This window comes from Oncorhynchus gorbuscha, linkage group LG01 (assembly GCF_021184085.1).
Source record: "Oncorhynchus gorbuscha isolate QuinsamMale2020 ecotype Even-year linkage group LG01, OgorEven_v1.0, whole genome shotgun sequence".
Classification (NCBI taxonomy): domain Eukaryota; kingdom Metazoa; phylum Chordata; class Actinopteri; order Salmoniformes; family Salmonidae; genus Oncorhynchus; species Oncorhynchus gorbuscha.
In genome coordinates, this window is record NC_060173.1 from 13,997,878 (window position 1) to 14,022,086 (window position 24,209).

A 24,209-nucleotide genomic window follows, 5' to 3' on the forward strand; every position below is an offset into this window, starting at 1 on the left:
AATATCTAATTAACATAATTATTCACACCCCTGAGTCAATACATGTTAGAAACCTTTGTCAGGAGTTACAGAGTCTTTCTTGGTAAGTCTCTAAGAGCTTTGAACAACTGGATTGTATAATATTTGCACGTTATTTTTTTAATTTTTCAAGCTTTGTCAAGTTGGTTGTTGATCATTGCTCGACAACCATTTAAATCATGCCATAGATTCACAAGCAGATTTAAGTCAAAACTGTAACTTGGCCACTCAGGAACATTCAATGTCATCTTGGTAAGCAACTCCAGTGTATATTTGGCCTTGTGTTTTAGGTTATTGTCCTGCTGAAAGGTGAATTTTTCTCCCAGTGTCTTTTGGAAATCAGACTGAACAAGGTTTTCCTCTAGGATATTGCCTGTGCTTAGCTCTATTCCATTTCTTTGCATCCTACAAATGGCAAGCATACCCATAACATGATGCAGCCTCCACCATGCTTCAAAATATGAAGAGTTGTAGTCAGTGATGTGTTGGATTTGCACCAAACATAATGCTCTGTATTCAGGACATGAAGTTAATTTCTTTGCCACATTTATTGCAGTATTACTTCATGCATCCTGTGCGCAACAATGCACTGCTTTGGAATATTTTTTCTCTGTACAGGCTTCCTTTTCACGAGTCATTTAGGTTAGTATTGTGGAGTAACTACAATGTTATTGATCCATCCTCAGTTCTGCTATCACAACCATTAACTAACTGTTAATGTCACCACTGGCCTCATACAATCCCTGAGCGATTTCCTTCCTCTCCAGCAACTGGGTTAGGAAGGACACCAGTATATTTGTAGTTACTGGTTGTATTGATACATCATCAATAGTGTAATTAATACCTTCCCAATGCTCAAAGGGATATTCAATGTTTGCTTTTTCACCCATCTACCAATAGATGTCGTCTTTGGTTGAATCTGTGTTTGAAAATTACTTAACTGAGGGACCTTCCAGATAATTGTATGTGTGGGGTACAGAGATGAGGTAGTCATTCAAAAACCCTGTTAAACACTATTATTGAACACAGTGTGTGTCCATGCAAGTTCTTATGTGACTTGTTAAGCACATTTTTACTACTGAACTTATTTACTGAGCCATTTGATTAGATGTTCAGGAGTCTTATGGCTTGGGGTATAAGCAGTTTAGAAGCCTCCATTACCGCTGTGGACTAATAAACTAATAAAAGAATGGACGAGAGGTCCTGGACCTGAAGAACAGTTTGCATTTCTCCCACAGTCAGCTCGATGAGTTTAGACAGGAGGATGGCAAGATGACAGCAATCTGTATGTCATTGAGAGAGGACACCAGTTCTGTATGTGCATGCATAATAACAATGAAAAAAAAAAGCTGATTATATCAGTCAAGGCGGAACAACGTGGTTGTGGACAAAATTGCAGAATCTCCACGAGTGAAATGATCTCAGTGAAACTGAGGATGGACCATAGGAAGAATGAGAGTGCGCCAACAGGACTGGAAAACCCACCGCCATCCCAGGTGACAGGCCCAGGTCGATAGTGGTCAAGTTCCTGAGGTTCAAGGACCTGATAGCTGTTCTGCAAAGAGCCAACATCTTGAGAGGAATGTACTGTATATCTTCCTCAACAAGCACTGTCCTGAAGCTGTAGAGAAGACCTTAAGTCAAGTGTTATTAAAGTGTTGTGGTTGCAGGTTCACCTGGCACATCTAAAGCCTTTTCTTGCTATAGGCCACCAAGTGCTAAACACTATTATTGAACACAGTGCGTGTCCATGCAAGTTCTTATGCAACTTGTTAAGCACATTTTTACTACTGAACTTATTTAGGCTTGCCGTAAAAGGGGTTGAATACTTGACTCAAGTTATTTCAGCTTTTCATTTTTAATTAATTTGTTTTAAAAAATTATTATAATAATCAAAAAACATAATTCCACTTTGGGGTATTGGGGGTGTAGGACAGTGACACAATCTCAATGTAATATGTTTTAAATTCAGGCTGTAACACAATAAAATGTGTGAAAAAAGGTTCAAGGGTATGAATACTTTATGAAGGCAGTGCCCTCGTAAAGTATTAAGATGACTTTCCCTTTTCCACGTTTTGTTGGGTTACAGCCTTATTCTGAAATGGATTAAATGGTTTTTTTCCTTCTCATCAATAAACACAATACCCATAGAGACAAAGCAAAAACAGGTTTTTAGAAGTGTTTGCTAATTTATTACAATTGAAATACTGAAATATCACATTTACATAAGTTTTCAGACCCTTTTCTCAGTACTTTGAAGCACCTTTTGCAGCGATTACAGCCTCAAGTATTCTTGGGTATGATGCTACAAGCTTGTATTTGTGGAGTTTCTCCCATTCTTCTCTGCAGATCCTCTCAAGCTCTGTCAGGTTGGAACGGGGAGCGTCGTTGCACAGCTATTTTCAGGTCTCTCCAGAGATGTTCGATCGGGTTCAAGTCAGGGCTCTGGCTGAGCCACTTAAGGACATTCAGAGACTTGTCGCAAAGCCACTCCTGTGTTATCTTGGCTGTGTGCTTAGGGGCAGGTTTTGTCAGGATTGAGGGGAAATGAACGGCGCAAAATACCCAGATCATTGATGAAAACCTGTTCCAAAGCGCTCAGGACCTCGGACTGGGGCAAAGGTTCACCTTCCAGCAGGACAACAATCCTAAGTACACAGCCAAGACGACGCAGGAGTAGCTTCATTACAAGCCTCTGAATGTCCTTGGGTGGGCCAGCCAGAGCCCGGACTTGAACCCGATCGAACATCTCTGGAGAGATCTGAAAATAGCTGTGCAGCAACGCTCCACATCCAACCTGACAGAGCTTGAGTGGATCTGCAGAGAAGAATGGGTTAAACTCCCCAAATACAGGTGTGCCAAGCTTTTAGCGTCCTACCCAAGAAGACTCAAGGCTGTAATCACTGCCTAAGGTGCTTCAACAAAGTACTGAGTAATGGGTCTGAATACTTAAGTTAATGTTGATTTCAGTCTTTTTTAATCAGTACAAAAAAATGTAAAAACATTTTTTGCTTTGTCATTATGGGGTATTGTGTGTAGAATTTTACTTTAGAATAAGGTTGTTACGTTGCAATGTGGAAAAAGTCAAGGGGTCTGAATACTTTCCAAATGCACTGTATGTTTGGGTTTCACGGTCTGGATTGAGTCTTGAAGGTTTTGTTCTGGCGGTCTTGACCCTCTCTCTGCTCTTTGTTCAGGTGGGGAGGAGTTCAGTGGTTCTCACCCCCACTTCCTTACCCCCCGGGCCCTCTACCTGGTTGTGTACGACCTCAGTAAGGGGGCTGCCCAGGTGGACGCGCTCAAACCCTGGCTCTTCAACATCAAGGTGAGTCCCACCCATACCTTTTTGTAAATGTTTTGTTGTTTTTTGTCACTGTTGCGAGTGCATACATTTTCGTACACACAACTGGAAGTAGTATTTTTTACATTGCAAATACTGTTTTCTCGATTGAACTTGCCTGGAGCAATCAAACCAGTGGAATAAACCCCAAAGTGCAAAGCAAACCCGCCCATCTGTCACTCCAGATAGGCTCAATCAAATGTTCAATGTATTTTAAAGAATACAATTCCATAATGAATGTCTCATGTCGTCACTTCCTTTTGACTAGATGTTCTGGAGTCTTATGGCTTGGGGTATAAGCAGTTTAGAAGCCTCCATTACCGCTGTGGACTAATAAACTAATAAAAGAATGGACGAGAGTTCCTGGACCTGAAGAACAGTTTGCATTTCTCCCACAGTCAGCTCGATGAGTTTAGACAGGAGGATGGCAAGATGACAGCAATCTGTATGTCATTGAGAGAGGACACCAGTTCTGTATGTGAATGCATAATAACAATGAAAAAAAAAGCTGATTATATCAGTCAAGGCGGAACAACGTGGTGGTGGACGAAATTGCAGAATCTCCACGAGACCTGGACGAGTCTGAGGACAGAGTGAGTGAAATGATCTCAGTGAAACTGAAGATGGACCATAGGAAGAATGAGGTGGAGTGCACCAACAGGACTGGAAAACCCACCTCCATCCCAGGTGACAGGCCCAGGTCGATAGTGGTCAAGTTCCTGAGGTTCAAGGACCTGATAGCTGTTCTGCAAAGAGCCAACATCTTGAGAGGAATGTACTGTATATCTTCCTCAACAAGGACTATCCTGAAGCTGTAGAGAAGACCTTAAGTCAAGTGTTATTAAAGTGTTGTGGTTGCAGGTTCACCTGGCACATCTAAACCCTTTTCTTGCTATAGGCCACCAAGTGCTAACTGTCAGTATCTAAATAATGTGTGAAATGCTTGATAGTGTATGTGATGTAAACAGCGAGGTCAACTTTTTTGGTGACCTGAATATTGAATGGTTTTCATCAAGCTGTCTGCTCAAGAGGAAGCTTCTCACTGTAACCAGTGCCAGTAATCTGGTTCAGGTTATTCATCAACCTACTCAAGAGGAAGCTTCTCACTGTAACCAGTGCCAGTAATCTGGTTCAGGTTATTCATCAACCTACTCAAGAGGAAGCTTCTCACTGTAACCAGTGTCTGTAATCTGGTTCAGGTTATTCATCAACCTACTCAACAGGAAGCTTCTCACTGTAACCAGTGTCTGTAATCTGGTTCAGGTTATTCATCAACCTACTCAACAGGAAGCTTCTCACTGTAACCAGTGCCAGTAATCTGGTTCAGGTTATTCATCAACCTACTCAAGAGGAAGCTTCTCACTGTAACCAGTGCCAGTAATCTGGTTCAGGTTATTCATCAACCTACTCAAGAGGAAGCTTCTCACTGTAACCAGTGCCAGTAATCTGGTTCAGGTTATTCATCAACCTACTCAAGAGGAAGCTTCTCACTGTAACCAGTGTCTGTAATCTGGTTCAGGTTATTCATCAACCTACTCAAGAGGAAGTGTCATGTTTGTCATTTATTATCATGTCTTGTCCCTGTGCTCCCCATGCTATTCGTTTCCCTCTGCTGGTCTTATTTGGTTCTTTCCCTCCTATCCCTCTCTCTCCCCCTCCCTCTCTCACTCTCTCGCTCTCTCTTCTCTCTATCGTTCCGTTCCTGCTCCCAGCTGTTCCTATTCCCCTAATCATCATTTAGTCTTCCCACACCTGTTCCCGATCCTTTCCCCTGATTAGAGTCCCTATTTATTCCTTTGTGATCCGTTCCTGTGCCGTCGGTTCCTTGTATTGTATTCACCATGCTGTGATTGCGTTTCGCCCTGTCCTGTCGTGTTTTTGCCGTGATTGTGTATCACCCTGTCCTGTCGTGTTTTGTGCCTTCATCAGATGCTGCGTGTGAGCAGGTGTCTCAGTCGACTACGGCCTGCGCCTACCGAAGCGACCTGCAGTCTGTGGTCGCTTCTCCAGTTGTTTCCCCTCTACAAGTCTAGAGGATTTCTGTTATTCCGTTTTGGACTTTAATAAACTCTGTTTCTGTTAAGTCGCTTTTGGGTCCTCTTTCACCTGCATGACAGAAGGAACCGACCAAGGAATGGACCCAGCGACTTCAGACGCTCGTTACACTGCCGTCGAGATCCAAGGAGCCATGCTCGGCAGACACGAGCAGGAATTGTCCGCTGCTCGCCATGCCGTGGAGAACCTGGCCGCTCAGGTTTCCGACCTCTCTGGACAGTTCCAGAGTCTACGTCTCGTGCCACCTGTTACTTCCTGGCCTGCCGAGCCTCCAGAACCTAGGGTTAATAACCCACCTTGCTACTCCGGGCAGCCCACTGAGTGCCGCTCCTTTCTCACGCAGTGTGAGATTGTGTTCTCTCTCAACCCAACACATACTCTAGAGAGAGCTCGGGTTGCTTACGTCATTTCACTCCTTACTGGCCGGGCTCGAGAATGGGGCACAGCTATCTGGGAGGCAAGGGCTGATTGCTCTATCAAATTCCAGAACTTTAAAGAGGAGATGATTCGGGTTTTTGACCGTTCAGTTTTGGTGGGGAGGCTTCTAGGGCCCTGGCTTCCTTATGCCAAGGTGAACGGTCCATAACGGATTATTCCATTGAGTTTCGCACTCTTGCTGCCTCTAGTGAGTGGAACGAGCCGGCGCTGCTCGCTCGTTTTCTGGAGGGACTCCACGCAGTGGTTAAGGATGAGATTCTCTCCCGGGAGGTTCCTTCAGATGTGGACTCTTTGATTGCTCTCGCCATCCGCATAGAACGACGGGTAGATCTTCGTCACCGGGCTCGTGGAAGAGAGCTCGCATCAACGGTGTTTCCCTGCTCCGCATCGCAACCATCTCCCTCCTCTGGCTTTGAGACTGAGCCCATGCAGCTGGGAGGGATTCGCATCTCGAATAAGGAGAGGGAACGGAGGATCACCAACCGCCTGTGCCTCTATTGCGGAGTTGCTGGACATTTTGTTAATTCATGTCCAGTAAGAGGCCAGAGCCCATCAGTAAGCGGAGGGCTACTGGTGAGCGCTACTACTCAGTCCTCTTCATCTAGATCTTGTACTACTATGTCGGTCCATCTACGCTGGACCGGTTCGGGTGCTACATGCAGTGCCTTGATTGACTCTGGGGCTGAGGGTTGTTTCATGGACGAAGCATGGGTTCGGAAACATAACATTCCTTTCAGACCGTTAGACAAGCCTACGCCCATGTTTGCCTTAGATGGTAGTCATCTTCCCAGTATCAAATTTGAGACACTACCTTTAACTCTCACAGTATCTGGTAACCACAGTGAGACTATTTCTTTTTTGATTTTCCGTTCACCGTTTACACCTGTTGTTTTGGGTCATCCCTGGCTAGTATGTCATAATCCTTCTATTAATTGGTCTAGTAATTCTATCCTATCCTGGAACGTTTCTTGTCATGTGAAGTGTTTAATGTCTGCCATCCCTCCCGTTTCTTCTCTCCCTACTTCTCAGGAGGAACCTGGCGATTTGACAGGAGTGCCGGAGGAATATCATGATCTGCGCACGGTCTTCAGTCGGTCCCGAGCCAACTCCCTTCCTCCTCACCGGTCGTATGATTGTAGTATTGATCTCCTTCCAGGGACCACGCCTCCTCGAGGTAGACTATACTCTCTGTCGGCTCCCGAACGTAAGGCTCTCGAGGATTATTTGTCTGTGTCTCTTGACGCCGGTACCATAGTGCCTTCTTCTTCTCCGGCCGGGGCGGGGTTCTTTTTGTTAAGAAGAAGGACGGTACTCTGCGCCCCTGCGTGGATTATCGAGGGCTGAATGACATAACGGTTAAGAATCGTTATCCGCTTCCCCTTATGTCATCAGCCTTCGAGATTCTGCAGGGAGCCAGGTGCTTTACTAAGTTGGACCTTCGTAACGCTTACCATCTCGTGCGCATCAGAGAGGGGGACGAGTGGAAAACGGCGTTTAACACTCCGTTAGGGCATTTTGAGTACCGGGTTCTGCCGTTCGGTCTCGCCAATGCGCCAGCTGTTTTTCAGGCATTAGTTAATGATGTTCTGAGAGACATGCTGAACATTTTTGTTTTTGTCTATCTTGACGATATCCTGATTTTTTCTCCGTCACTCGAGATTCATGTTCAGCACGTTCGACGTGTTCTACAGCGCCTTTTAGAGAATTGTCTCTACGTAAAGGCTGAGAAGTGCTCTTTTCATGTCTCCTCCGTTACTTTTCTCGGTTCCGTTATTTCCGCTGAAGGCATTCAGATGGATTCCGCTAAGGTCCAAGCTGTCAGTGATTGGCCCGTTCCAAGGTCACGTGTCGAGTTGCAGCGCTTTTTAGGTTTCGCTAATTTCTATCGGCGTTTCATTCGTAAATTCGGTCAAGTTGCTGCCCCTCTCACAGCTCTTACTTCTGTCAAGACGTGTTTTAAGTGGTCCGGTTCCGCCCAGGGAGCTTTTGATCTTCTAAAAGAACGTTTTACGTCCGCTCCTATCCTCGTTACTCCTGACGTCACTAGACAATTTATTGTCGAGGTTGACGCTTCAGAGGTAGGCGTGGGAGCCATTCTATCCCAGCGCTTCCAGTCTGACGATAAGGTTCATCCTTGCGCTTATTTTTCTCATCGCCTGTCGCCATCTGAGCGCAACTATGATGTGGGTAACCGTGAACTGCTCGCCATCCGCTTAGCCCTAGGCGAATGGCGACAGTGGTTGGAGGGGGCGACCGTTCCTTTTGTCGTTTGAACAGACCATAAGAACCTTGAGTACATCCGTTCTGCCAAACGACTTAATGCCCGTCAAGCTCGTTGGGCGTTGTTTTTCGCTCGTTTCGAGTTTGTGATTTCTTACCGTCCGGGTAGCAAGAACACCAAGCCTGATGCCTTATCCCGTCTGTTTAGTTCTTCTGTGGCTTCTACTGATCTCGAGGGGATTCTTCCTTATGGGCGTGTTGTCGGGTTGACAGTCTGGGGAATTGAAAGACAGGTTAAGCAAGCACTCACGCACACTGCGTCGCCGCGCGCTTGTCCTAGTAACCTCCTTTTCGTTCCTGTTTCCACTCGTCTGGCTGTTCTTCAGTGGGCTCACTCTGCCAAGTTAGCTGGTCATCCCGGTGTTCGAGGCACTCTTGCGTCTATTCGCCAGCGCTTTTGGTGGCCGACTCAGGAGCGTGACACGCGCCGTTTCGTGGCTGCGTGTTCAGACTGCGCGCAGAAGAAGTCTGGTAATTTTTTTCTGCTTCTGCTCCTGGTCTTGCTGGGTCTCAGTCTGTTCCCTGCCATCGCATCTCTCCTGTTCTTGTCCCTGCCCTTGCTGTGTCTCAGTCTGTCCCTAGTTCTCATTTTTTTTTTTTAGAGTAGTACCCTAGTTTCCCTTTTTATCGTTTTTCGTTACGGTCCTGAGGAGAGGAGTTGGGTTCTTTCTCGGGACGTGCTGGACCGTTTGATCTATGATTTCCTCCGTTGCTGCCAGTGTTCCTCCTCGAGAGCGCCAGGAGGCGCTCGGTGAGTGGGGGGGTACTGTCATGTTTGTCATTTATTATCATGTCTTGTCCCTGTGCTCCCCATGCTATTCGTTTCCCTCTGCTGGTCTTATTTGGTTCTTTCCCTCCTATCCCTCTCTCTCCCCCTCCCTCTCTCACTCTCTCGCTCTCTCTCTTCTCTCTATCGTTCCGTTCCTGCTCCCAGCTGTTCCTATTCCCCTAATCATCATTTAGTCTTCCCACACCTGTTCCCGATCCTTTCCCCTGATTAGAGTCCCTATTTATTCCTTTGTGATCCGTTCCTGTGCCGTCGGTTCCTTGTATTGTATTCACCATGCTGTGATTGCGTTTCGCCCTGTCCTGTCGTGTTTTTGCCGTGATTGTGTATCACCCTGTCCTGTCGTGTTTTGTGCCTTCATCAGATGCTGCGTGTGAGCAGGTGTCTCAGTCGACTACGGCCTGCGCCTACCCGAAGCGACCTGCAGTCTGTGGTCGCTTCTCCAGTTGTTTCCCCTCTACAAGTCTAGAGGATTTCTGTTATTCCGTTTTGGACTTTAATAAACTCTGTTTCTGTTAAGTCGCTTTTGGGTCCTCTTTCACCTGCATGACAGGAAGCTTCTCACTGTAACCAGTGCCAGTAATCTGGTTCAGGTTATTCATCAACCTACTCAAGAGGAAGCTTCTCACTGTAACCAGTGCCAGTAATCTGGTTCAGGAAGCTTCTCACTGTAACCAGTGCCAGTAATCTGGTTCAGGTTATTCATCAACCTACTCAACAGGAAGCTTCTCACTGTAACCAGTGCCAGTAATCTGGTTCAGGTTATTCATCAACCTACTCAACAGGAAGCTTCTCACTGTAACCAGTGCCAGTAATCTGGTTCAGGTTATTCATCAACCTACTCAACAGGAAGCTTCTCACTGTAACCAGTGCCAGTAATCTGGTTCAGGTTATTCATCAACCTACCAGGGCGTTTACACCACTGGAACAAGATCATCCACATGTATTGATCACATTTTTACTAATATTGTAGAACTGTGTTCTAAAGCTGTATCCGTATCCATGCAGTGATCACAGTATAGTGGCTATATCCAGGGAGCCAACCTTCCAAAGCTGGTCCTAAAATAGTGTATTGCTGCGTCTCTTATGTGGATGATGTTAAAAAATATGTGTTGGTCTGAGGTGATTAATAATGAGCATGCTGACGCTGCACATTTGATTAATTTATGAAATTGCTTCTTCCAATTATTGATAAACATGCGCCTGTTAAGAAACTGACTGTTAGAACTGTTTAAGCTCCATGGCTTGATGAGGAATTGAAAAACTGTATGGATGAAAGAGATGGGGCAAAAGAAGTGGCTAATGAGTCGGTGCACGTCTGGCTTACTGCAAACTGAGAAATTATGTGACTAAACTCAACAAAAAGAAAAAGAAACTGTAGTATGAAGCCAAGATCAATTAAATAAAGAATAATGGAGAAAAAAAACTTGAGTACTTTATATGAAATTAGACAAATTCAACTCCATCTTTCATCCAATCAGAAGGCATATTCATCAAAAACTTTAGTTGCTAATTATTTGAATGATTACTTCATTGGCAATCTTAAGCAGTACATGCCAACAAACAACAAACAGTGAGCCATCGTACTCATGTATAAAGAAAAATGTAATAATGAAAGAAAAGCATTGCAAGTTAGAATTTTGTAAAGTTAGTATGGGAGTGGTGGAAAAATCAATCAATAATGACAAACCTGGCATTGACAACTTAGATGGAAAGCTATGGAGGATGGTAGCTGACTCTATAGCCACTCCTATCTGTCATATCTTTAATCTGAGCCTAAAGGAAAGTCGGTCATTCCGCTACCCAAGAGTGGTAAAGCACCATTTAATGGTTCTAACAGCAGACCTATCAGCTTGCTGCCAACTCTTAGCAAACTGTTGTAAAAAAAAAATGGTGTTTGACCAAATACAATGCTACTACTCTGTAAACAAATTAACAAGACTTTCAGAATGCTTATAGAGATAAGCACTCATGTAATGCATTGACACAAATTACTGATGATTGGTTGAAAGAAATTGAAAATAAATAGATATTGAGAGCTGTACTGTTAGATTTCAGTGCAGCCTTTGATACTATTGACCATAACCTGTTGTTGAGAAAACGTCTATCTTTTCAACCTCTGCCATATCATGGATTCAGAGCTCTCTATCTAATAACACTCAGATGGTTTTCTTTAATAGGAGCTTCTCTGTCAAACAAGTGTGGTGTACCGCAAGACACCTCTCTAGGCCCTCCTCTCTTTTCTATTTTTACCAATGACCTGCCACTGGCATTTAACAAAGCAGGTGTGTCCATGTTTGCTGATGATTCAACCATTAACGCATCAGCAACCACAGCTAATGAAGTCACTGAAACCCTTAACAATGAGTTGGAGTCTGTTTTGGAATGGGTGGCCAGTAATAAACTGGTCCTGAACATCTCTAAAACTAAGAGCGTTGTATTTGGTACAAATCATTCCCTACGTTCTAGACCTCCGCTGAATCTCCTAATGAATGGTGTGGCTGTTGAACAAGTTGAGTGGACTAAATTACTTGGGTGTTACCTTTAGTTTCTGAACAGTCATGGTCAAAACATATAGATTCAATGGTTGTGAAGATAGGGAAAGGTCTGTCCGTAATAAAGAGATGCTCTGCTTTCTTGACACCACACTCCACAAAGCACGTCCTGCAGGCTTTAGTTTTAGCCTATCTTGATTATTGTCCAGTCATATGGTCAAGTGATGCAAAGAAAGACCTAGATAAGCTGCAGCTGGCCCAGAACAGAGCGGCAAGTCTTGTCATCACAGGGCTAGTATTAATATTACGCATACCAGTCTCTCGACTACGCGTTCAGAAAAGACTGACTGCGTCACTTCATGTTTTTATAAGAAACATAGTTTCAAATAATTTGCATCGTCAAATTACAATCCCGCACTGACACACACACTTATCCCATCAGACATGGCACCAGGCGTCTTTTCACAGTCCCCAGGTCCAAAACAAATTCAAGGAAACATACAGTATTATACAGAGCCATGAGTGGATGTAACACCCGTCTTATATAGCGCAAGTGAATAGCAAACCTGGTTTCAAAAGACACAATGCGACACCTCATTGCACAACACCTCTCTCCCATGTGACCTACTTGTTGTGTGTATGTACTGACATGTATGTGTATCTGATAGATGCACACACACACACTATATGTTTATGTTTTTAAACATATGTAAATTGTAAAGTATTTTGTCTAACATATTTTTTCGTTATATGTTCGACCCCAGTAAGACTAGCTGTCGCCATTGGTGTCAGCAAATGGGGAACCTAATAAATCAAAAATGTAATCTCGAATGCTTTCATTTACTATTCCACCATAATGCTATATCTTACCATGTTTGTCCATCTGTCTGTGTAGGCGGTGGCCCCCCTGTCACCAGTCATCCTGGTGGGGACACACACAGACGTGAGCGAGGACCTCCAGCTGCAGGCTTGCCTGGATAAGATCCGCCAGGAGCTCCTCAACCACCAGGGCTTCCCTGCCATCCGGGACTACCACATGGTGGCGGTGTGCGAGGACTCGGACTCCATCGGCAGACTCCGCAAGGCTATCGCCAGGGAGGTCGCCAACTTCAAGGTAGCTAGTGTTGTTAGCCCTAATGTTTATGTCATTTAGACTAGCCAGAATTTCCACTGATGTTCCACATATACCATCATCCCAAGCTCTAGCTTGCCTAAAAGGACAATCCTTGACAGCTTTGTTAGTACCTTTGACTTATTTCAATGGTCCACGTAAGTTCCATACACAGCACTGTGTGCAAAGCCACTATACCTTTTAGTGACCCTCCACACCCCTTTCACTCCCGCTCTCCACAGATCCAAGGGCAGCTGGTGATGGGGCAGCTGGTCCCAGAAAGCTATTTGGAGTTGGAGAGAAGGGTGCTGCTGGAGAGGGCCAGGGTGCCGGGGGAGTTCCCCGTGCTCAGACACCAATACCTGCTACAGCTCATCCAGGAGAGCCAGATACAGCTGGAGGAGGCTGAGCTACCCCACGCTGTTCACTTCCTCAGCGAGGCCGGTCAGTGGGGTGGGGTGTGTGTGTGTGTGTGTGTGTGTGTGTGTGTGTGTGTGTGTGTGTGTGTGTGTGTGTGTGTGTGTGTGTGTGTGTGTGTGTGTGTGTGTGTGTGTGTGTGTGTGTGTGTGTGTGTGTGTGTGTGTGTGTGTGTGTGTGTGTGTGTGTGTGTGTGTGTGTGTGTGTGTGTAATTGGTTTCTTCATTAATGTGTTGGAATCCCTGGTCATAATTATGCTGGTGCCATGGTCTTCACAACGTAGGAGAACGTAGGAAATTATCTCAGCAAAAAAAGAAACCCTGTCTTTCAAATAATTTGTAAAAATCCAAACACTTTCCCATGCTTGTTCAATCATAAACAATTAATGAACACGCACCTGTGGAATGGTTGTTAACACACTAACAGCTTACAGACGATAGGTAATTAAGGTCACAGTTATGAAAACTTAGGACACTAAAGAGGCCGTTCTACTGACTCTGAAAAACACCAAAAGAAAGATGCCCAGAGTCCCTGCTCATCTGCGTGAATGTGCCTTAGGCGTGCTGCAAGGAGGCATGAGGACTGCAGATGTGGCCAGGGCAATATATTGCAAAGTACGTACTATGAGACGCTTGAGACAGCGCTACAGGGAGACAGACAGAACGGACAGCTGATCGTCCTCGCAGTGGCAGACCACGTTTAACATCACCTGCACAGGATCGGTACTGCCAAACATCACACCTGTGGAACAGGTACAGGATGGCAACAACAACTGCCCGAGTTACACCAGGAACGCACAATCCCTCAATCAGTGCTCAGACTGTCCACAATAGGTTGAGAAAGGCTGGACAGAGGGCTTGTAGGCTTGTTGTAAGACAGGTCCTCACCAGACATGACCGGCAAAAACGTTGCCTATGGACACAAACCCACCGTCGCTGGACCAGACAGGACTGAAAAAAAGTGCTCTTCACTGACGAGTCGCGGTTTTGTCTCAGCAGAGGTGATGGTCGGATTCGCATTTATCGTCGAAGGAATGAGCGTTGCACTGAGGTCTGTACTCTGGAGCGGGATCGATTTGGAGGTGGAGGGTCCGTCGTGGTCTGGGGCGGTGTGTCACAGCATCATCGGACTGAGCTTGTTGTCATTGCAGGCAATCTCAACGCTGTGCGTTACAGGGAAGACATCCTCCTCCCTCATGTGGTACCCTTCCTGCAGACTCATCCTGACATGACCCTCCAGCATGACAATGCCACCAGCCATAATACTCGTTCTGTGCATGATTTGCTGCAAGACAGGAATGTCAGTGTTCTGCCATGGCCAGCGAAGAGCCCAGATCTCAATCTCATTGAGCACGTCTGGGACCTGTTGGATCAGAAGGTGAGGGCTAGGTCATTCCCCTGTCATGACGTTGGCCTGGGGGTAGGTTTATGACAGTCATAAGTACCTCTTTCCCCCTTTTTCCTCTCTCTACCCTACTGATGTGAAATTTGTAAACCCCTTGGTTAACGTAGAGATTCTGGGAACATCAGAAGGTGGGGGGAAATTAACTATATTCTGGTAGTCCGACCAATTGAACATATGTGGTGGTACTTAATGAATATCAATGAGAATGTCATCTGGGACATTCTCATTGATGATAGGATGACATAAACTCTACAGTGGAAAGTCTGCACATTGTAGTTATCGGAGTCACATGGAATTGTTGTTCAATTTAAATGTTTGAATATTAAATTATTGGTGAAGAGATGATATGTAATTTTAGCTTCCAAATGAGAGATTTGGGTTTTCATAAGGTTATGGCTCTGCTTAATCAGATAAAGCAAAGGGCTGCAAGGATAGGAACCAGTGTGTGACCCGGGCGTTACTGTCCTTGTTCCGTGACATCCAAACCAGTGGTGCATGGTCCGTTACGAGGGTGAAGTGCCTTCCCAATAAGTAATATTCAGCGTCTCCGGCACCCACTTGATCGCTAGACATTCTTTCTCCGCAGTCTTTCAACATTGTTTTTACCTCGGCCCTGATAGCCTCTCTTCTTGCATCTGGTATGCAATAGGGTCCCAACTTCACCTTTTTCCCAGGTTCGGTGATGATGCTGTGCTGTACCAGTTCGGTGTGTCCTGGTTCCGGCCGACCAACTCCCTCAGCGCCTGCTTCTGTACTTGGCTCAGCTGCTCCCCCAGTGGGACCTCTGCCGGCTTGGTCTCTGTGGTAGCCTTCTTCGGGGAAATAGAATACATCACATGCATTTCTTTAGCAAATGCACATGGTAAATCTATGTCCTGGCTGTCTGACCCTATGATAACTTCACCCACCTTCTCAAGGACTTCGTATGGCCCGTTCCATCGGTTTAAAAACATAGATTCTGAGGTGGAGACCAACACCAACACTTTGTCTCCTGGCCTGAAGTCCCTTCATTGTACCCCTCTGTTGTACACCCACACTTAAGCCTCCAGCATGTGTTCCCGTACCAGAGGCCACAGGGTTGCCATCCGGTCTCTTATGTCTTCCACGTGCTCCACCATGGTTCGGTGGCGCGACGGTTGCTGTTCCCAGGCTTCTTTAGCTTCATCCAGCAGTCCTCGGGGTCGTCTCCTGTACAGGAGTTCGAAGGGAGATAATTCTGTTGAAGCTTGAGGCACTTCTCGGATCGAGAACATCATGTAGGGTAGCAGCTGGTCCCAATTCTTTCTGTCTGCCTCCAGCACCTTCTTTAGCATTTGCTTCAGGGTTCAATTGAATCTTTCCACCAACACATCAGTCTGTGGGTGATATATTGAGGTAATATAATAATAATAATATATGCCACAACTTTTATCCAAAGGTCATGTTGTTTCTACATTGGGTGGTTCGAACCCACTACCCTGGCGTTAGATCTCTTCATGATTTGTGATTTGTGACATGAACAGGGTGCCCTGGTCGGTCAATATCTTGTCGGGGATGCCTACTCGGGAGAACAGCATGACTAACTCACGTGTGATTCCCTTGGTGGCCATGGTGCGCAGGGGAATGGCTTCCGGGTACCTGGTGGCATAATCCACAATTGCCAGGATGTATTGGTGCCCTCGGTTGCTCTTGGGAAGAGGTCCCACCAGGTCCATTGCGATCCTGCTGAAAGGGACTGAAATAATGGGTAGGGGAATTAATGGGCTGCGAAAGTGGGGTTTTGGCGTCACCTGCTGGCACTCCAGGCAATTGCAGCAGTAATCTTCCACTGCTCTCTTCACCCCCGGACAGTAAAATTGTGTCTAAGGTCTTCTCCACCCCTAGGTGAGCCCCAAGAATGTGCTCCAACTACCGGACAGATGGTACAAAGGGACGGGCCACCAACAACAACTCCATACGTTCGTCATTCTTCTTCACGACCTGATACAGCAACTTCTTATTCATACAAAAAGGAGGACAACTAGAAAGCAAATGGGGAATTTATTAGGGGGTTTTGCACACTGGGGAAAGGGGGGGAATTCACCAACCATTTCACAGTCCACAATACGTTCTGGTTGTCCATTCCGTTCTCCAGGGGTAATACTAAAACTCAGGTCCAGTTCAGTGCACTGTGGGGTTAATCAGACAGTCCAGGTCACAACGGGTAATCACACAGATATTTCTCTCTCTCTCTCTTCTTGCACTCTCCATAACACACGCTTCCCTCTCCATTCTCTGCCCCTTTATGCAAGCCGCTTCTTCTTTTATCCCCAAGTACTACCTGGCTTAATGACCCACAGGCTTCCCTTGTTGGGGCAGGAAGTCCATATAAGGCTCGGGGGTGGAGCCAGCGGACCGCAAGATGTCTCCCTTCAATAACCACTCCCCTCACCTCTCCCTGCCGTCTGCCACAATATGTTTGTGTCTTCTGTTCATAGCACAGCCAGGTATTATTTGTTTCATGTACTTAAATGGCAATGTCTGTTTATAGGAGTCCTTCTGCACTTTGACGACCCGGCCCTCCAACTCCGAGAACTCTACTTTATCGACCCACAGTGGCTTTGCAACATCATCTCACAGGTAGACACACACACACACACTACAGGAGGATGGAATGAAGTGAATGGAACGTTATCATCCACATGGAAACCACATGTTTGATGTGTGTGATTCAATTTATTCTGTTCCAGCCATTACAATGAGCAGGTCCTCCCCAATTAAGGTGCTACCAGTCACCTGTGACACACACACACACACACACACACACACACACACACACACACACACACACACACACACACACACACACACACACACACACACACACACACACACACACACACACACACACACACACACACACACACACAATGACTTCATTCAATCACTTCCTCCTCTCTCTCTTTCTCTGTGTAGAAACTGTCTCTGAAAAGCTCTGGGTTCTGGGAGAATCCCAAAGGCGTAGTCCAGCGCTCTATGGTGGAACGGTTCCTATTTGAGAGTAAGTGTTTCCCCAAGTGCCACCTGACCCAGTACTTTAAACTGCTGGAGAAGTTCCAGATCGCCCTGCCCTTCGGAGAGGACCAGCTCCTAGTGCCGAGCAGGTAAGAGGCATATCATTTTGTTGATTTTAGTATTGTTTGAGCCAAAATGGCCTACCAGTTTCCTGAATTCTGTATCTACTGAATGGAAACTGTTGTCTATATTGTCTCAAAACCTCTTTTCCAAGCCTAAACCATGCTAATTGTCTTGTCCTTCCCTCACAGTCTCTCCAAACACCGGCCAGTAATTGAGATGCCCCACTGTGAAAATTCTGAGGTCATTGTTCGTCTCTATGAGATGCCCTACTTCCCCATGGGCTACTGGTCGAGACAGATCAACCGCCTACTTGAGGTCTCCTCCTACATGCTCTGTGGCAGAGGTACTAATGCTGACGTTAAAGGGATAATTACTTAGATTGTCGTTTCATCCAAAGTTCATTAGCTGGAAATTTAGCCATGTCCAGAATCTCCTGGATAGTATTTTTTAGAACATGCAGCAAAGCTCCTGGAAACTGATTCTATCAGTACTGTATACACTGAGTGTACAAAACATTAGGAACACCTTCCTAATATTGAGTTGCACCCCCTTTTGCCTCAATTTGTCTGGGCTTGGACTCTACAAGTTGTCGAAAGCGTTCCACAGGGATGCTGGCCCATGTTGACTCCAATGCTTCCCATAGATATGTCAAGTTTGTTGCATGTCCTTTGGGTGGTGGACCATTCTTGATACACACAGGAAACTGTTGGGTGTGAAGAACACTTCCATCTTGTGTCTTGCCCATTCACCCTCTGAAGGGCACACATACACAATCCATGTCTCCTGCCCTACACTGATTGAAGTGGATTTAACAGGTGACATTAATAAGGGATCGTGGCTTTCACCTGGATTCACCTGGTCAGTTTATCTAATGGAAATAACTTTTTTGTACACTCAGTGTATATGGCTCTAAGTAGCCACAATGTTGTTGTGTTGGTCCAGAAAGAGAGCTGCGTCCCAACCGTATCTACTGGAGGAGAGGCATCTACCTGAGCTGGTCTCCTGAGGCCTACTGTCTGGTTGAGGCTGCCAACGTAGAGGACAACCCTGCCAGCTTCGTCAAGATCACTGTGCCCTGCTCACGCAAAGGTACTGGAACTGCACCACAGCCTAGACAATAAGGTATCCATACTGAAATGTAAATGCCGTCAACACTAGTTTAAGGAAAATAAAAAATAATAATTTAATAATTTTGGTTGTGAGCTGAAAAACGATTTAAGAACCCCCGGTTTGATAAACTGCGTTTAATATATTGCAATAAAGAGTGAAATAGATCATCAGTAGGAGATGATGATGATGGTTGTCAAATCAAATACACTGCTCAAAACAATAAAGGGAACACTAAAATAACACATCCTCGATCTGAATGAAATATTCTTATTAAATACTTTTTTCTTTACATAGTTGACTGTGCTGACAACAAAATCACACAAAAATTATCAATGGAAATCAAATTTATCAATCCATGGAGGTCTGGATTTGGAGTGACACTCAAAATGAAAGTGGAAAACCACACTACAGGCTAATCCAACATTGATGTAATGTCCTTAAAACAGGTCAAAATGAGGCTCAGTAGTGTGTGCGGCCTCCACGTGCCTGTATGACCTCCCTACAAAGTCTGGGCATGCTCCTGATGAGGTGGTGGATGGTCTCCTGAGGGATCTCCTCCCAGACCTGGACTAAAGCATCCGCCAACTCCTAGGCAGTCTGTGGTGCAATGTGGCGTTGGTGGATGGAGCGAGACATGATGTCCCAGATGTGCTCAATTGGATTCAGGTCTGGGGAACGGGCGGGCCAGTCCATGGCATCAATGCCTTCATCTTGCAGGAACTGCTGACGCACTCCAGCCACATGAGGTCTAGCATTGTCTTGCATTAGGAGGAACCCAGGGCCAACCACACCAGCATATGGTCTCACAAGGGGTCTGAGAATCTCATCTCCGTACCTAATGGCAGTCAGGCTACCTCTGGCGAGCACATGGAGGGCTGTGCGGCCACCCAAGGAAATGCCACCCCACACCATGACTGACCCACCGCCAAACCGGTCATGCTGGAGGATGTTGCAGGCAGCAGAACGTTCTCCACGGCGTCTCCAGACTCTGTCACGTGCTCAGTGTGAACCTGCTTTCATCTGTGAAGAGCACAGGGCGCCAGTGGCGAATTTGCCAATCCTGGTGTGCTCTGGCAGATGCCAAACGTCCTGCACGGTATTGGGCTGTAAGCACAAACCCACCTGTGGACGTCGGGCCCTCATTCCACCCTCAATGGCGTCTGTTTCTGACCGTTTGAGCAGACACATGCACATTTGTAGCCTGCTGGAGGTCATTTTGCAGGGCTCTGGCAGTGCTCCTCCTGCTCCTCCTTACACAAAGGCGGAGGTAGCGGTCCTGCTGCTGGGTTGTTGCCCTCCTACGGCCTCCTCCACGTCTCCTGATGTACTGGCCTGTCTCGTGGTAGCGCCTCCATGCTCTGGACACTACGATGACAGACACAGCAAACCTTCTTGCTACAGCTCGCATTGATGTCCCATCCTGGATGAGCTGCACTACTTGAGCCACTTGTGTGGGTTGTAGACTCCGTCTCATGCTACCACTAGAGTGAAAGCACCTCCAGCATTCAAAAGTGACCAAAACATCAGCCAGGAAGCATAGGAACTGAGAAGTGGTCTGTGGTCACCACCTGCAGAACCACTCCTTTATTGGGGGTGTCTTGCTAAATGCCTATAATTTCCACCTGTTGTCTATTCCATTTGCACAACAGCATGGGAAATTTATTGTCAATCAGTGTTGCTTCCTAAGTGGACAGTTTGATTTCACAGAAGTGTGATTGACTTGGAGTTACATTGTGTTTAAGTGTTCCCTTTATTTTTTTGAGCAGTGTAATATGATTACGATATGATAAGATATGGAACATTTTAAGATACGAAGTTGCATTTATCAAATCAAATTGTGTTTCTCATGCTCCTTAACCTCTTGCTCCGACCTGGCACGCAGGCGTCCCATCTAAAGCTCTGGAAATGCAAATTCGCTACGCTAAATGCTAATAGTATTAGTTAAAACTCAAACGTTCATTAAAATACACATGCAGGGTATTGAATTAAAGCTACACTCGTTGTGAATCCAGGCAACAAGTCAGATTTCTAAAATGTTTTACGGCGAAAACATAGCACATATTTATGTCAAACCACCAACGCAGACATAGCTCATTAGCATAGCCAAGTAGGAAAAAATATCCAATCAACAAACGCAGGATTAAAAAAATAATCATTTCACTAACCTTTTGAAATCTTCATCAGATGACAGTAATATAACATGTTACACAGTACATTCATTTTTTTTCTCAATAATCTGCAATATATATCCATAAATCTCTGTTTACAATGACGCATCGTTCAAAAAATGCTACTAAAATGTCAGGAGAAATGAAATAGCTCCGGCAGATAACGTCAGCTAACAAGGAATACACATCATAAACTTTGACTAAATATGCATGTTTTACATATGTATAGGAAGATGCACTTCTTCTAAATGCAATCGCTGTGTTACATTTATTTTTAACGTTACAGGTTGAGTTCACTAGGCTATACTAGGAGTCTGCGCTCCAAATGTATCATTATGCCTCCTCTATCTTGGAGTCGACAGAAACCCAAAATGAACACATAAATATTCCCTTACCTTTGCTGTTCTTCCATCAAAAGACCTGGAAGGGATTATACTTACCAAAACAGCGTTTAGTTTTCAAGTCTGCGTCTTTCGGTTCTCAAAATAGCCACATTTCGGTCGAAATGTAGGCAAAATTCAAGTGGATGCGCACCAAAACGTCGAAAATATATATTATATGTCGAGTAAACTTGTCAAACTATGTTCATAATTAAGCTTTAACATGTTATAAAGGTGTACAGCAATTGTGAGGACGAAGCGAAACACACACGTCTTTTAATTGATCCTGAAGAAAAGAGAGAGCGGGAGCAGAGCGCGCATAAACGTACACTTTTTTTCCCGTGACCGAGACCTTTCGGCACGAGCGCGCGATTCTCACAATGAGAAGCCCCATTGAAAGCAGGCTTCGCGCTGAACACGTACAGACTGTTCCCAGAGCGGTAGTTGTTTGGGGAGGCGTATACGATGACGTCAAAGTTGGGCCAACTTTTTCCATGACAAGAGAAACTTTGGGAGAATGCATGCCCTGAGACTTCTGCTTTACATAGAGACTAAATTTAAACGGTTTTAGAAGCTTTAGAGTGTTTTCTATTCGATAATATTTTTATATGCATATATTAGCAACTTTTGACAAAAATTTATCCTGTTTTATATGGGTACCCAATTCCTCCAGAAGGGGCAGTAAACAGGGCTAGGCTTAACAGGTTAAACAACAAGTGTAGACTAAAAGTGAAATGCTTACTTATGGCTCCTTTTCCAACAATGCAAAGTTAAAATAGAGATACAGGAAATAAGTACACAGTGAATAACAATAACGAAGTAAAAAAATAGCATAGCTATATACAGGGAGTACCAGTACTGAGTTGAGAACTTTCTATGGCTTGGGTGGCTGGAGTCTTAGAATTCTGGGGGGACCTTCCGCTGACACTGCCTGGTAAAGAGGTCACTACCCTCTGTAGTGCCTTGCGGTCGATTGCCTTGCAGTCGCTGTATCAAGCGGTGATGCAGCCAGACAAGATGATATTAATTGAGCAACTGTATAACTTTTTGAGGATCTGAGGGCCCAGTCCAAATCTTTTCAGCCTCCTGAGGGGGAAGAGGCACTGTCGTGCCCTCTTGACAACTGTGTGGGTGTGTGTGGACAATGTTAATTCCTTAGTGATGTGGACACTGAAGAACTTGAAGCTCTCGACGCGCTACACTACAGCCCCATCGATGTGAATGCGGGTGTGCTCGCCGCTCCGTTTCATGTAGTCCACGATCAGCTCTTTTGTCCTGCTGATGTTGAGGGAGAGGTTGTTGGCCTGGCAACACACTGCCAGGTCTCTGAGGTCCACCTCCCTATAGGCTGCCTCATTGTCATTGTGTCCTCAGCAAACTTGATGATGGTGTTTGAGTTGTGAGCGGCCACGCAGTCATGGTTGAACAGGGAATACAGGAGGGGACGAAGCACACACCTTTGAGGGACCCCCCTGTTGATGGTCAACATGGTGGATGTGTTGTTACCTTCCCTCACCGCCTGGACGAGGTCCGTCAGGAAGTCCAGGATTCAATTGCAGCGGGAGGTGTTCAGTCCCAGGGTCTGGGAGCTTGGTGAAGAGCTTGGAGGGGACTATGGTGTTGAGTGCTGAGCTGTAGTAAAGGAACAGCATTCTTACATAGGTATTCCTTTTGTCCAGGTGGGTGAGGACAGTGTAGGCCGGCTAATAGCCTGTGGCAAAAATGAGGGGACACAAACAACAGGTATAGGTCAATCAAAAAGGTTCTTTATTGTAAACCAAACTATTAACTTTAAACAAAGCAAAAGGAATGAGGTGTGAAAGTATCATAATGTAAGGTGTATGTAAAGTGCATGGATGTGTGAGTCTGTGTGTGTGAATATGACTGAGTGAAAACTAAGTAAAACTACAAAGGAACAAACAAACAGGATCATACTTGGAGGAGCAGAGAGAGATGGAGACGAGTGATTAGGGAAGCCGTTTTAATACCCTTAGCCAATGTGACTCCAATCACTAACGACCCTGTCAGTGAACACACCTGCCATCTAGTCAGCACATGCTCCGAGTACACGTCCTGGTATTCCGCCCTCCAGCCTTGTGAATGTTAACCCGTTTAAAGGTCTTCTATCGGCTATGGAGAGTGAGATCACACGGTCGTCTGGAACAGCAGGTTCTCTCATTTATGGTTCAGTGTTGCTTGCATCGAAGCGAGCATAGAAGGCCTTTTAGTTAATCTGGTAGGTTCACGTCACTGGGCAGCTCGCGGCTGGGTTTCCCATTGTAATGAGTGATAGTTTGTAAGCCCTACCATGTCTTTGAGCATCAGAGCCGGCGTAGTAGGATTCGATCTTACTGCTGCATTGACGCTTTGCCTATTTGATGGCTTGTCGGAGGTCGTAACAGGATTTCTTATAAGCATCCGGATTGGCGTCCTTTTCCTTGAAAGCGGCAGCTCTTTAGCTCAATACAGAGGTTGCGGGTGACGTGGTGGTGGTGGTGATGATGATGGTTGTGTTACTCCTCAGGTCGTGTGTTACTGGGTCAGGTAGTGGACCATGTTGACTCTCTCTTGGAGGAGTGGTTCCCTGGTCTCCTCGCCACTGATATCCATGGCAACGGAGAGACCCTGCTGAAGAAATGGGCTCTGTACAGCTTCAAGGATGGACAGGAGTGGAGCAAGATACTGCTGGAGGACCTGTTCACTCACATAGATAAAGGTATGTCTTTTAACGCTTGGATTTGACACAATCGATACCTGTGTTAGTCATGTTTCTGGAATATCATAATTGAAAGAAATCACAACAATTTGGTAACACTACAAGCAATTGTGCATGTTCTTAAATTCATGGGAGTGATACACGAAGAGCTACTTTAATGTAACAATACATTTTTAAAAGTCTAATGTAGCCGTTTTTATCTCAATATCAAATCACCTTACTGTGATTTTTTTTGCCATTCAAATGGTAAAAAATAAACAAACAGCTTCTTAGCAAAGAGCGATTTCTCAAGCAATAATTTTGCTAGGACTGTCTTGGAGTGGTCTGAGTGGCGATGAAAAACAGAAAACTAGCTGTTATTGGCAGAGAGGTTTGGAACTCTCTTTCTTAATGG

The 24,209-nt window shown here is 45.4% G+C and overlaps 1 protein-coding gene across 1 annotated transcript in view; it reads left to right on the forward strand.

Moving 5' to 3' along the window:
* The window catches only part of lrrk2 (leucine-rich repeat kinase 2), a 71,529-nt gene that overhangs the window by 29,661 nt on the left and 17,659 nt on the right, over window positions 1-24,209 (forward strand). The window contains 8 exon segments of the mRNA XM_046355980.1: window positions 3,216-3,343; window positions 12,309-12,527; window positions 12,767-12,968; window positions 16,855-16,943; window positions 17,280-17,467; window positions 17,630-17,784; window positions 18,384-18,530; window positions 23,624-23,815. Coding sequence (XP_046211936.1) covers window positions 3,216-3,343; window positions 12,309-12,527; window positions 12,767-12,968; window positions 16,855-16,943; window positions 17,280-17,467; window positions 17,630-17,784; window positions 18,384-18,530; window positions 23,624-23,815 — 1,320 coding nt within the window.